The sequence below is a fragment of the Callorhinus ursinus genome, unplaced genomic scaffold (assembly GCF_003265705.2).
Source record: "Callorhinus ursinus isolate GAN/ISIS: 27379988/994484 unplaced genomic scaffold, GSC_fseal_2.0 scaffold5, whole genome shotgun sequence".
Taxonomy (NCBI): domain Eukaryota; kingdom Metazoa; phylum Chordata; class Mammalia; order Carnivora; family Otariidae; genus Callorhinus; species Callorhinus ursinus.
The window spans coordinates 4,832,223-4,845,223 of NW_027397067.1; the positions used below are offsets into that span (position 1 = coordinate 4,832,223).

A 13,001-nucleotide genomic window follows, 5' to 3' on the forward strand; every position below is an offset into this window, starting at 1 on the left:
AGATCTCTGGGCCTTGCTTTATCTTGTTCTTTCACTTGGGATAAATTCATCCATCTTGGCATTTTGTCTAAGTCTCTGCCTTCTGTGTGCTAGAAAAGTCTCCTTATGTCTCCTGCTCCTGAAAGTAATGCCCTTATGAAGAAGAGGTCATGTAGTGCCCATGGCCTGGGGCCTCTTGTGCTCTGCTGTTTTGTTTTGCCTACTCTATCCCTCAGGTCAGTCATCTGCAGAGGCTCTCTTTGCCTGCTGTGGGTAGCGTTTGGTCCCTCGTCTGAATGTGGTAAGTTTTAACTAGGTGTGTTGTGGTCTGCTTGTGAAATGAGACCTGACATCAACTCCACCAGAACTGAAGCCCTGTAGAACTCTCTGGTCAAGAGATGTAGTGTGGGCAGGGGCTTAAGCTGGTATTCTTGGGGAGGCACCCACTGCACTGGGACTGAGGCAAGCTTGACTGAGAAAGGCAGTCCTATCAGAGTGCAGCGAGTGGTACTTAGTGTAAGCAAGTCAGGCGGCCAGTGTGGCATGGTGCTGCCTCCCACCAGTGGCTCCGTGTTTATGCTGAGGAGCAGGGGAGGGAAATTGTGCTGGCCTGTTCTCCTGTTCCTAGAGAAGTATCTCTGTGAATGCTGCCTCCCAGGGGCCCTACTTAGATGAGCAAATAATCTCCCCACTGTGTGCCCCAGGTGTTCTTCAGATCACTCTGCCCCTGGGTTGTTGGCCTGCATTCTCTCCAGGATCAGGGCAGTACCCTTTAAGCTCTATTTCAGTCAAGTCTGCTGACCTTTAAAACTCCAGGCTTTAAGCCCTGCTGGTTGTGAGAATTCACAAAATTCAGCCCCTTTCATTTTCCAAGCCAATGGTTCTCCTTGTGCGTTCTCCCATGTGCTCCTCTCTCTCTCTTGCCCTCCTCTGTAACCACATGTAGCTGTATAATTCTACCTGTGCTAGCTCACAGGAATATAGTTTGTTCTATAGTTAATTTTGCATAACTTTAGGTTTACTAGGACTTGATTGGCTAGTAGGTTTAATCTTTTCTCCAGTTTTCAGTATTACAAATAATGTTTCTACCAAGTTCTTATACATAATTTTGAAATACTGTACTCCTTTCCATGGATTATATGCTTATATGTGCAATTTCTGAGTCACCAGATCTACATGTATTTAGTTTTAGTGGATACTACCAATGTTCTAAAATAATTGAGCCAGTGCTCCATTATAAGTGAATATTTTGAGTGTTTTTTGTTGTAATGGAGGTGTGAGGTATCCTATTGTCATTTTATGTTGCATTTCCCTTACGCAAAGGGATGTTGAATACATCTTCATGAGTTTATTGGCCATTTGGATATTATAATTTGTCAAATGGCTGTTACATATTTTTTATTTGGGGTTTTTGTCTTTTACTTATTGATTTGTAAGAGTTCCTGATACAAATCCTTTATTGGATATACATAATTGCAAATATTCCAGGCTATGGCTTCTTTTTTATTCGTAAAGGTGTCTTTGGTAAGCTGAAGTTCTTAATTTTAATGAAATCTAATTTATCAATCATTTTCTTTACTGTTATTGCTTTTTGTGTCCTCTGAGAAATGTTTGTCTGTTTTAAGGATATGAAGAATTTTTTCTGTTATCTTCTAGAATCCTTATTATTTTTATCTTTTACATGATCTATGATCCATCTAGAATTGATTATTGTATGTGAGCCAAAGTAGTGAAATAGTGCCAAAATCAATCTTTTTCATCATGGATATCCAAATAACTCTGCATCATTTACTAGATAATTGTCATTTTCCCACTGCAATGCAATACACATTTGTGACATCTCAGATGACCATTTACATGTGGGTCTATTTCTGGACTCTTCATTCTGTTTCATTTGTTTCTTTGTCATTGAACCAAACCCACACTTGCAATTTCTTTTATTTATAATAACTCGATATCGAGTCTAAATCTTTCTACAACATCTTTCTTTACTACTTGATTAGCTATGTGTGGCCTTTTGTAGATTCAGCTTATAAACTTTCACAAAACAGACGGCTGAGATTTGACTGGGGTTGCATTGAATCTATAAATCAATTTGAAATGAAGTGATAATGTAACAATATCAAGTCTTCCAATTCATAATCATGATATATGTATTCATTTATTTCAGATTTCTTTAATTTCTCCCAGTAATCTGTTACAGTTTTCTCAAGTTATATATAATCTTTGTTGCATTTATTTCTACTTATCAAAATTTTTCATGTTATTACAAATTGTATCACTTTTTTTTAAATGGCTGTTACTAGAATATAGACATATACTTGATTTTTTTTCCACTGAGTTGTCTTTTTATTGAGATACAGGAATTCCTTATATGTTGTAGATACAGGTCCTTTGTTAGATCTATACATTCCCAGCTTATGGATGGCCTTTTCACTTTCTGCCTTTTGATGATAAATGTTTAATTTTTAAAATTTTTTTATTATGTTATGTTAGACACCATACAGTACATCATTAGTTTTTGATGTAGTGGTTCCATGATTCATTATCTGCATATATCACCCAGTACTCATTACAACACGTGCCTTCCTTAATACCCATCCCCAGGCTACCCTACCTCCCCACCCCCCCTCTGAAACTTGATTTTTTATATCAATAAATTAAGTTATTAATTTAATAGCCAATCTGAATATTACTGTGTATTTCATGTATACACAAATATGACATAGGTAAATATTATTATCTGTTCTTTACTCCTTTTACCTTTCTTGCTTTCTTTGTATTAATCAATAATTTTTATTATTTGATTTTTCTCTTATTAATTTCTTAAGTATACATTTTTTATTATTCTTGTAGTGGTTACCCCAGAAATATCAACAAGTATACTGACCTAATTAATGTCTACTTTTAGTTGATAATTTTAGCACTTTCTTAACAAAAAAAATACCTTAAAGCATTTTAATTCCATTTGACTTCCTCCTATATTTTGTCCTATTGTTATCATTTCTTTTAATTCTACATATGTTACATGCACATTATTATTATAAGAAATAAATGGGGTGCCTGGGTGGCTGAGTTGATTAATCAACCAACTCTTGGTTTGGGCTCAGGTCATGATCTCATGGGTCATGATATCAAAATCCAGGTTGGGCTGTGCACTCAGCAAGGAGGATACTTGAAAATTCTCTTCCTCTGCCCCTTCCCACACTGGTGTGTGCTCAAACACTCTCTAAAATAAATAAATAAATCTTTTTAAAAAAGAAATAAATAATTTAAAGTTTGTCAAAATATTTACCCTTTATGTGTTTTTCATTGTATCCTACACTTCTGCATTTCCATTTTGCATCTTTTTCCTTCTGCCTGAGGGGAAAAAGAATTTGCAGGCCTACTGAATGCAAATTATCTCAGCTTTTATGTCTCTGCAAATGTCTGTTTGTTTGGGTTTTTTACGTTCATTGTTAAAGGCTAATTTCCCTGTGAATAGAATTCAAGTCTTTCCATTATTTTTTTTCCCAGCAAAATGCCTTTCCATTGTTTTTAACTTTCACCATTTCCATGGCTATTTCTTAAAAGATAATGTATGTTTACCCAAAAAATATTTTTTTAAATGACCCATTTGTCTTTAGTTTTCAGCAAGTATACTACAATGTGACTGAGTGTAGTTCTCTGTATATTTAGCCTACATAATTTCATCAGGCTTCTTGAAACTGTTGACTTGTTATCTTTTGTTTTAGAAGAACATTGGTGTTTAAAATTTCTTCAAATATTCCCCTGTCCTATTTTCTTTGTCATCTTCCAATTACATGTAGATATTTTTGTCATGTCCCTGTCTTTTACTCTCTTTTTCTGTGTTTTCCATCTTTTTTCCCCCGATGTGCTTCTCTCTGGGTAATTTTTAATAACCTATCTTTCAGGACTCTGATTCTCCCTTCTGCCATATTCTAATCTATGATTGAATCAGTCCACTCAATTCCTAAATGGAATGATCTTCTTAGGTCTAAGAAAAACATAGTAATTACTTCTTATCTGGTGAAAATTTTTATCATTTCATATATTACCTTAAATATGTTAATTCTAATTATTTTAAAGTCTGTGTTTTATAACTTCAAAATTTTAAACATAGCTTCTTTGGTTATCTTTTTTTTTCTCTTGGTTTTTGTGGCATGCTTGGACATCTTTTATTGACTGATGTTGTGAGTGAAAAATTGTAGAGGGTTGGGATCATTTTATATTTTTCCAGAGAAGGTTTGATTTGTTTTTAGGAGGCAGAAAGAATACAGCAGATCAGTCTAGGATGGTCCATTGCTTCTAGGGCATAGCTTTTTAGGAGTACAAAATTAAAACCAGGGGTATTGGGGCACCTGGGTTGCTCAGTCAGTTAAGCATCTGACTCTTGGTTTTGGCTCAGGTCATGATCTCAGGGTCGTGAGATCAAGCCCTCATCACAGAGTCTGCTTGTCCCTCTCCCTCTGCTCTCTCTCCCTCTTTCTTGCTCGCTCTCTCTCTCTTTTTAAAAATAAATAAATAAATAAAATCTTTAAAAAAAAATAAAACCAGGGGTATTTATCAGGGGCTTTTTTCTGTGATGGGCCCTAAAGTCTTCTTTTTGTTTCTCTGGTACATTGAAGTGGCCAAAATCTCTGATTAGCTTTTTAAGTCTTAATAGCTGCTTTCTCCTTGTCTTCCTAGTACCCTCTCCCTATGTGTTTCAGTTCTAAGTTAGCAAGTACCTCAATGAAATGGCTGGCAGAATCTTCATCTCACTATTATGCACCTGCCTTCTTTCAAGTATCCTGGCCTTCTAGTGCTGGTTGTCTTGGTGGTCTTAACTTCCAATCTTTGTCTTCCCAGTCCAGTGAGACTGACATGAAATCTAGGCTATTGCCTTCTTTTCATCCTCCATGCTCTGCATCTTGATTTGGCAAATCGCCAAAGAAGGAAAAGTTGCACAGAAGGTTTGAGTCAGCTCAATGAGTTTCCTTTCTTTCCCAGATTTTAGTTACTCAAATCTTGGCTGCTTTCATTGCCATCTGAACTTCCAAAGAGTTGCTTTTTGTATTTTATTCAGATCTTTGCGATTTTTTTTCACCTGGATAGTGTGTATGATACTGGCTAACTCAGCATAAAACCATGTGTGGTTATTTTTTCATCTTAAAAGCAAGTTACAAACTAAAGAAGTTACAAAGTGATCCAACCAAAGCCTTATTACTAATAATGGGTGGAAAGCCAAATCTAATCTACATGTTTCTATTATCCCAGAAATTAATACTTTTAAAAATTGTCCTGCATACCTCCAACTAGAAAACTACACTAGTATTTACTGCAGGAAATTTTGTTCCCTTGCTACATCACAGAATAACCTTAAAGACAAATCAAATATCTTAACTACAGTTATGGCTACTTAACAGAGTAACACCTTTGACAAACCATTAAATATCAATCCTTCAAAGTCTTGAGAGAAAAGAAAACACTATGCCAGATCTTAAAATAAAAACAAATAAATGAAATAGTGACTGTTGATTTATCAACATGATAAAAAGCTCTCATAAAATGAGGCATAGTGAAGATTTCCCATCACATTATATAAAACATAATATCATACCTTATAATAATATCTTATTTGAGAAATATTTTAAATATTGAGATTTTCTTACAAAATTTGGTAATTTGGTAGTTTAAAAAAACATACAACAAGGAACTCAGTAATTACACCAGCTAAAATGTTTATTTTTCCCTAACTTTCATGAACATACCTGCATTATAAGTATAACTCTGTTGGGTCCTCAGAACTCATTGAGCAATTGGGGCTTCACCACACAGCTCTAGCACAAGTTATCTCCAACCCCAGCAGTCTTCCAGTGTCCCATTTCTGATCTCACTTCTTTCCTTCTTACACAACTTACTACTTAAGTTATCCATCACCTGTTATTCCAGGGAACTAGGCTTCCTAAAAATCTATCATGAGAAACCATACAGACCAGCAGTTAACAGATCAATGTGTGTATGAATCTTGACTCTGCCCCTTTCTAGATGTATGAATGTAGATAAATTACACTACAGTTATTAGTCTCAGTTTCCTAATCTGTAAAATGGAAATAATAACATCTATCACACAGTATGAAATGGAGTGAGAAATGGAGCTAATATACATAAAGCAACCAGTATAGAATAAGGCTTGTAATTAACACCACAAATGATAATTATTTCATTTTGTTTTTTTTAATAAAAATATTTAGACACAAATTAATAATAAGTATGGTTTCTACCAAATGAGGAGATGGACTGTTCATTAATAATTACAGTGTTGTGTGCTATAACTCCAAAATGTGGCCAAACTGCAATAAAGATCATCACTTTGCTACACTCCTCAAAAAACTTTTAAGTGGCAACTATAATGGAAGAATGGATTTGATAACACCTGGTAACATTTGATTAATAAGATATTTGGTTTTCTATCATCTACACATCTCAGTAGATAGTGGTTGAACGCTTCAGCGAAGGTGTTCCCCAAGTGTCAGGCCCCCTGGAGATACTCGTTAAAATGCAAATCTTTAAGTCTCTCCTGAGAAGTCTTAAATCAGAATCTTTGGGGACGAGGACTAGGCATCTTCATGTTCACAAGCTCTCCAGGAAACTTTTTTATATAATATGGTTTGAGAACAACTGCTTTATTGTTAAGTAGGAAATAAACCTTGCAGTCCTTACTTCCTTATGCTCTTACATCACCCCAACCAGAGATATTGTGATAAAGTATATGTATTCAGGCATCAGTTATTGGAAAGAATCCAGGTGGGAAAATCACAAGTATAAAGTTATAATCTCAACCTTGAAGTTAGAAGGACTAGCTTGGCTGTAATATGGTGATAAATTCAGCTAGGTTGAAAATATTATTAACTCAATTATGAAAATATTATGTCAAGAAGATTGATGTACCCACATAGTTCTAACAACACTGTACATTCTTAACTTCCAGTGATTTTACCTTATGGATTAATCTAAGTGCAACACAAGTAATTTTAAATACTGAGCAATGTTAATACCTGTAAGCCCCCTGTCATCATCTATCATAGCATTCTACTCTCTTCCATTATAGTAGTTGCCATATTTCTATTACATGTTTTACAGTTTTTACAGTTGAATCTTTGTTTACTGATTATCTGCAAGGTCAGATTATCTGCTATACCATAGCAGACTCCTGTGTATTTTGGTCTGGACCCAAAGCCAGCAAACTGCTAAGCAGACCACAGATAATAAAATCTCTTGAATGAATAAAATGAGTATTTTTACACATTGAAAATTTTTATCAAAACTTAACCATAAAGTTGTAGCTTTTCCTCAAAATACATGACTTTAAAGATATTTGTGGTATTACAAATAAGGAGATCCAGTGGCATGTTGGTGAAAGTATGGACTTCGTAATCACAAGACTATGAATTTTAATTTCATGCCTATTGCTTTGGCTATGAGACCCATAGACAAATTATTTAACTATTCTTTCTCAGTTTCTTCATCCATGAAGCTTTTATAAACAAATAGAATATAAAGGACAATTAGATAAGTAGGAATTTCTCACAGATTCAGAAGGTAACAAAAATATAGGCTGTGGAAAGAAGCAGAGAACTTCTGGTTACGAGAGCACCAGCAAGTTTTCACTCCCATACTAGCTGTTCTTTACTCTCCAAATGACTTTTTATGGCAAACTGCAATGCAAGTAGATTGTATTTTTAGAAACCTCACAGATAAGCAATAAGTACTCACAGAGTGTTCAAATTCTTGAGTTTCTTGAAGGCACTCCCAGGAATTTCTCGTATTCTGTTAAACCTCAAGTCTCTGGAAACATAAAAAGAGGGAGAAAGATTATAATATGTGGATTCCAGTGGTGCTATTATTTCCAGAAACTTGAAAACTAATTATCCTTTTATAACCAAATTATGGCACTAAAGGACTAAACATAGACAGAATTAGGTACATTATGCATAATCATTAGGCAGGTACATTGTTTATAGCAGATTATGCACATCAGGAGCTATATGCTAGTCCAAAGGTGCCAGACACCTTTGGACTACTTACAGAGTTCTTCAAGGTGTTAAAGGCAGTTATACCATTTCCTTTAGGTTATATTTATATGGCACTAAAATAAATTCTATATATGGCAACATGCCAATTGAGCATAATTAATTTGGACAATATTGATAGATCAGATGTCACTTATCAATTCAACATAACACCATTACTTGAATTTAGGCAAAATTATTATTAATTAGTTAATTTTTCTTCATAGCCCAGGAATATAACAACCTTCTAAGGAAGTATTAAAACAAGTCAACAAAACAATTAGTGTAAGAGAGACAACCAACATTCTCTTTCATCAATTAATACATTATTTTATTCAGCATGTAAATTATTGAGTGCCAACTACATGCCACATATTGTGTTATGTAATAGGGACACAAAGATGTGCAATATATGGTCCCTGCTACTGAGCAGGCACAGTTGAATTGAGGATTACAAACAAATAATTACAGCACTAGTATATAAAGTATTAATGGTACAACAGAGTAACAAACAAAATGTTCTGCACAGATAGCCAACTTAGGTATTGGTCTGCCTAGACCCTCTCTATCAGTGAAAGAAGAACCCACTCTGCTGCCTATGATTTTGGTGGAAATGTTAATCAGGTGCTCTTCAAGAGGTGACTAAAGCCAGACATTAGTGTGTCAGAAGAACAAACACAAAAGGAAAAACAAAAAACAAAACATCTACTTCCCCTCAACTAATTTCTCAAAATAAAATTTTTCACCACCATAAAAAGGAGTTCTTGTTTAGAATATTTGATTCAAAAATCTTTGTAAGATTACCTCAAAATTCTATCATTTTATGTTTCTCTTGAGTTGACTTTGGAAGAATATGTACAATTTCATAGGAGCTTTTTCAATTAAAATCATTCAATTAAATCCTGACACCAAGAAATAAAAAAGATGCATGAAATTTTTTCAAAGGTATTCAATTAAAATAACTCAATGTGAATATACCTCTTTGTAAGATGGAATGCACTGCTTAAACATCATACATTGCTATTTGATGCATCTGTACTATATTTTTAAAAGAAACTTTATAAATGATGTGAAATTCTCACTATAAACATATAAGAGATAAAGTTACATAAATCCAAATACCCTAGACCCATGGTTTCCCTTCAACACAGTAGCTTTAAATTACAAAAAGGACTCTCCTCTCACATCAAACCATAAATCCTTATAGTCCTCCCAAACTGAGCTTCCAACAATATAAGAAGGGAGTAAATATAAAAGGATAAATCACTTTCCTTTTTTTAGGCTTTGAAATTTTTTAAAAATTCAGAAAAGTACAAATGAGAAAAGAATACTCTTTATTGTCCATATCCAGAATTAACAACTGTTTTCACTTGATACAGTTGCTTCTATTCATAGTTCCACACATTTTTGTTTTGATTACACAAATCACATATAAAAATATATTACAGGTAAAGTAAAAGTCTCTTTTAACCACTATCTTAATTTTAGCTATGTCTCCTTTTCCCTCATATAATCTCTCTCCTGAGTGTAATGCCTCTCTTCAGAAACACAAACATACACAGGGATATGAATAAATATAAGTAAAATGTATACATATAAAAATGTGAAAATAAACATAATACAGGTAAATATAAAATATTTAGTGTTTTTGAATTTACAAAAATGGTATTAAACTTTATATAGTTTTTTTTTTAATTTTTTTATTGTTATGTTAATCACCATATATTACATCATTAGTTTTTGATGCAGTGTTCCATGATTCATTGTTTGTTCATAACACCCAGTGCACCATGCAAAACGTGCCCTCCTCAATACCCATCACCAGGCTAACCCATCCCCCCACCCCCCTACCCTCTAGAACCCTCAGTTTTTCAGAGTCCATCATGTCTCATGGTTCGTCTCCCCCTCTGACATACTCCCCTTTTCTTCCTCTCCTGTTATCTTCTTCTTTTCCTTTTTTCTTAAAATATGTTGCGTTATTTGTTTCAGAAGTACAGATCTGTGATTCAACAGTCTTGCACAATTCACAGCGCTCACCGTAGCACATACCCTCCCCAATGTCTATCACCCAGCCATCCCATCCCTCCCACCCCCAACCACTCCAGTAACACTCAGTTTGTTTCCTGAGATTAAGAATTCCTCATATCAGTGAGGTCATGTGATACATGTCTTTCTCTGATTGACTTATTTCACTCAGCATAACACCCTCCAGTTCCATCCACGTCGTTGCAAATGGCAAGATCTCATTCCTTTTGATGGCTGCATAATATTCCATTGTGTATATATACCACCTCTTCTTTATCCATTCATCTGTCGATGGGCATCTTGGCTCTTTCCACAGTTTGGCTATTGTGGACATTGCTGCTATAAACATTGGGGTACATGTACCCCTTCGGGTCCCTACATTTGTATCTTTGTGGTAAATACCCAGTAGTGCAATTGCTGGATCGAACGGTAGCTCTAATTTCAACTGTTTGAGAAACCTCCATACTGTTTTCCAGAGGGGTTGCACCAGCTTGCATTCCCACCAACAGTGTAGGAGGGTTCCCCTTTCTCCGCATCCCCGCCAACATCTGTCGTTTCCTGACTTGTTAATTTTAGCCATTCTGACTGGTGTGAGGTGGTATCTCATTGAGGTTTTGATTTGGATTTCCCTGATGCCGAGCGATGTTGAGCACTTTTTCATGTGCCTGTTGGCCATTTGGATGTCTTCTTTGGAGAAATGTCTGTTCATGTCTTCTGCCCATTTCTTGATTGGATTATTTGTTCTTTGGGTGTTGAGTTTGATAAGTTCTTTATAGATTTTGGATACTAGCCCTTTATCTGATATGTCGTTTGCAAATATTTTCTCCCATTCTGTAGGTTGTCTTTTGGTTTTGTGGACTGTTTCTTTTGCTGTGCAAAAGCTTTTTATCTTGATGAAATCCCAATAGTTCATTTTTGCCCTGGCTTCCCGTGCCTTTGGCGATGTTTCTAGGAAGAAGTTGCTGCGGCTAAGGTCGAAAAGGTTGCTACCTGTGTTCTCCTTTAGGATTTGGATGGACTCCTGTCTCACGTTTAGGTCTTTCAACCATTTGGAGTCTATTTTTGTGTGTGGTGTAAGGAAATGGTCCAGTTTCATTCTTCTGCATGTGGCTGTCCAATTTTCCCAACACCATTTGTTGAAGAGACTGTCTTTTTGCCATTGGACATTCTTTCCTGCTTTGTCAAAAATAAGTTGACCATAGAGTTGAGGGTCCATTTCTGGGCTCTCGATTCTGTTCCATTGATCTATGCGTCTGTTTTTGTGCCAGTACCATACTGTCTTGATGATGACAGCTTTGTAATAGAGCTGGAAGTCCGGAATTGTGATGCCGCCAGCTTTGCTTTTCTTTTTCAGTATTCCTCTGGCTATTCGGGGTCTCTTCTGGTTCCATACAAATTTTAGGATTATTTGTTCCATTTCTTTGAAAAAAGTGGATGGTATTTTGATGGGGATTGCATTGAATGTGTAGATTGCTCTAGGTAGCATTGACATCTTCACAATGTTGATTCTCCCAATCCATGAGCATGGAACGTTTTTCCATTTCTTTGTGTCTTCTTCAATTTCTTTCATGAGTATTTTATAGTTTTCTGAGTACAGATCCTTTGCCTCTTTGGTTAGATTTATTCCTAGGTATCTAATGGTTTTGGGTGCAATTGTAAATGGGATAGACTCCTTGATTTGTCTCTCTTCTGTCTTGTTGTTGGTGTATAGGAATGCCACTGATTTCTGTGCATTGATTTTATATCCTGCTACTTTACTGAATTCCTGTATGAGTTCTAGCAGTTTTGGGGTGGAGTCTTTTGGGTTTTCCACATACAGTATCATATCATCTGCAAAGAGTGAGAGTTTGACTTCCTCTTTGCCGATTTGGATGCCTTTGATTTCTTTTTGTTGTCTGATTGCTGTGGCTAGGACTTCTAATACTATGTTGAATAGCAGTGGTGAGAGTGGACATCCCTGCCGCGTTCCTGACCTTAAGGGAAAGGCTCTCAGCCTTTCCCCATTGAGAATGATATTGGCTGTAGGTTTTTCATAGATGGCTTTTATGATATTGAGGTATGTACCCTCTATCCCTATACTCTGAAGAGTTTCGATCAAGAAAGGATGTTGTACTTTGTCAAATGCTTTTTCTGCATCTATTGAGAGGATCATATGATTCTTGCTCTTTCTTTTGTTAATGTATTGTATCACGTTGATTGATTTGTGGATGTTGAACCAGCCTTGCAGCCCAGGAATAAATCCCACTTGGTCATGGTGAATAATCCTTTTAATGTACTGTTGGATCCTATTGGCTAGTATTTTGGTGAGAATTTTTGCATCCATGTTCATCAAGGATATTGGTCTGTAATTCTCTTTTTTGATGGGGTCTTTGTCTGGTTTTGGGATCAAGGTAATGTTGGCCTCATAAAATGAGTTTGGAAGTTTCCCTTCCATTTCTATTTTTTGGAACAGTTTCAGGAGAATAGGTATTAATTCTTCTTGAAATGTCTGATAGAATTCCCCCGGGAAGCCATCTGGCCCTGGGCTTTTGTTTCTTGGGAGATTTTTGATGACTGTTTCAATTTCCTTAGTGGTTATAGGTCTGTTCAGGTTTTCTATTTCTTCCTGGTTCAATTTTGGTAGTTGATACATCTCTAGGAATGCACCCATTTCTTCCAGGTTATCTAATTTGCTGGCATAGAGTTGCTCATAATATGTTCTTATAATTGTTTGTATTTCTTTGGTGTTGGTTGTGATCTCTCCTCTTTCATTCATGATTTTGTTGATTTGGGTCATTTCTCTTTTCTTTTGGATCAGTCTGGCCAGGGGTTTATCAATCTTGTTAATTCTTTCAAAGAACAAGCTCCTAGTTTCGTTGATCTGTTCTACTGTTCTTTTGGTTTCTAGTTCATTGATTTCTGCTCTGATCTTTATGATTTCTCTTCTCCTGCTGGGTTTAGGCT

At 35.7% G+C, this 13,001-nt stretch overlaps 1 protein-coding gene across 3 annotated transcripts in view; it reads right to left on the minus strand.

Moving 5' to 3' along the window:
• PXDNL (peroxidasin like) overlaps nucleotides 1-13,001 on the minus strand; it is a 502,908-nt gene that overhangs the window by 295,292 nt on the left and 194,615 nt on the right. For all 3 annotated transcript variants that reach the window (XR_012378199.1, XR_012378200.1, XM_025870586.2), the window contains exon 2: nucleotides 7,738-7,809. Coding sequence is in view for 1 of the 3 variants with exons in the window: in XM_025870586.2 (XP_025726371.2) it covers nucleotides 7,738-7,809 (72 nt within the window). In the remaining 2 variants the exon portion in view is untranslated. The remainder of the gene's footprint in view (nucleotides 1-7,737; nucleotides 7,810-13,001) is intronic.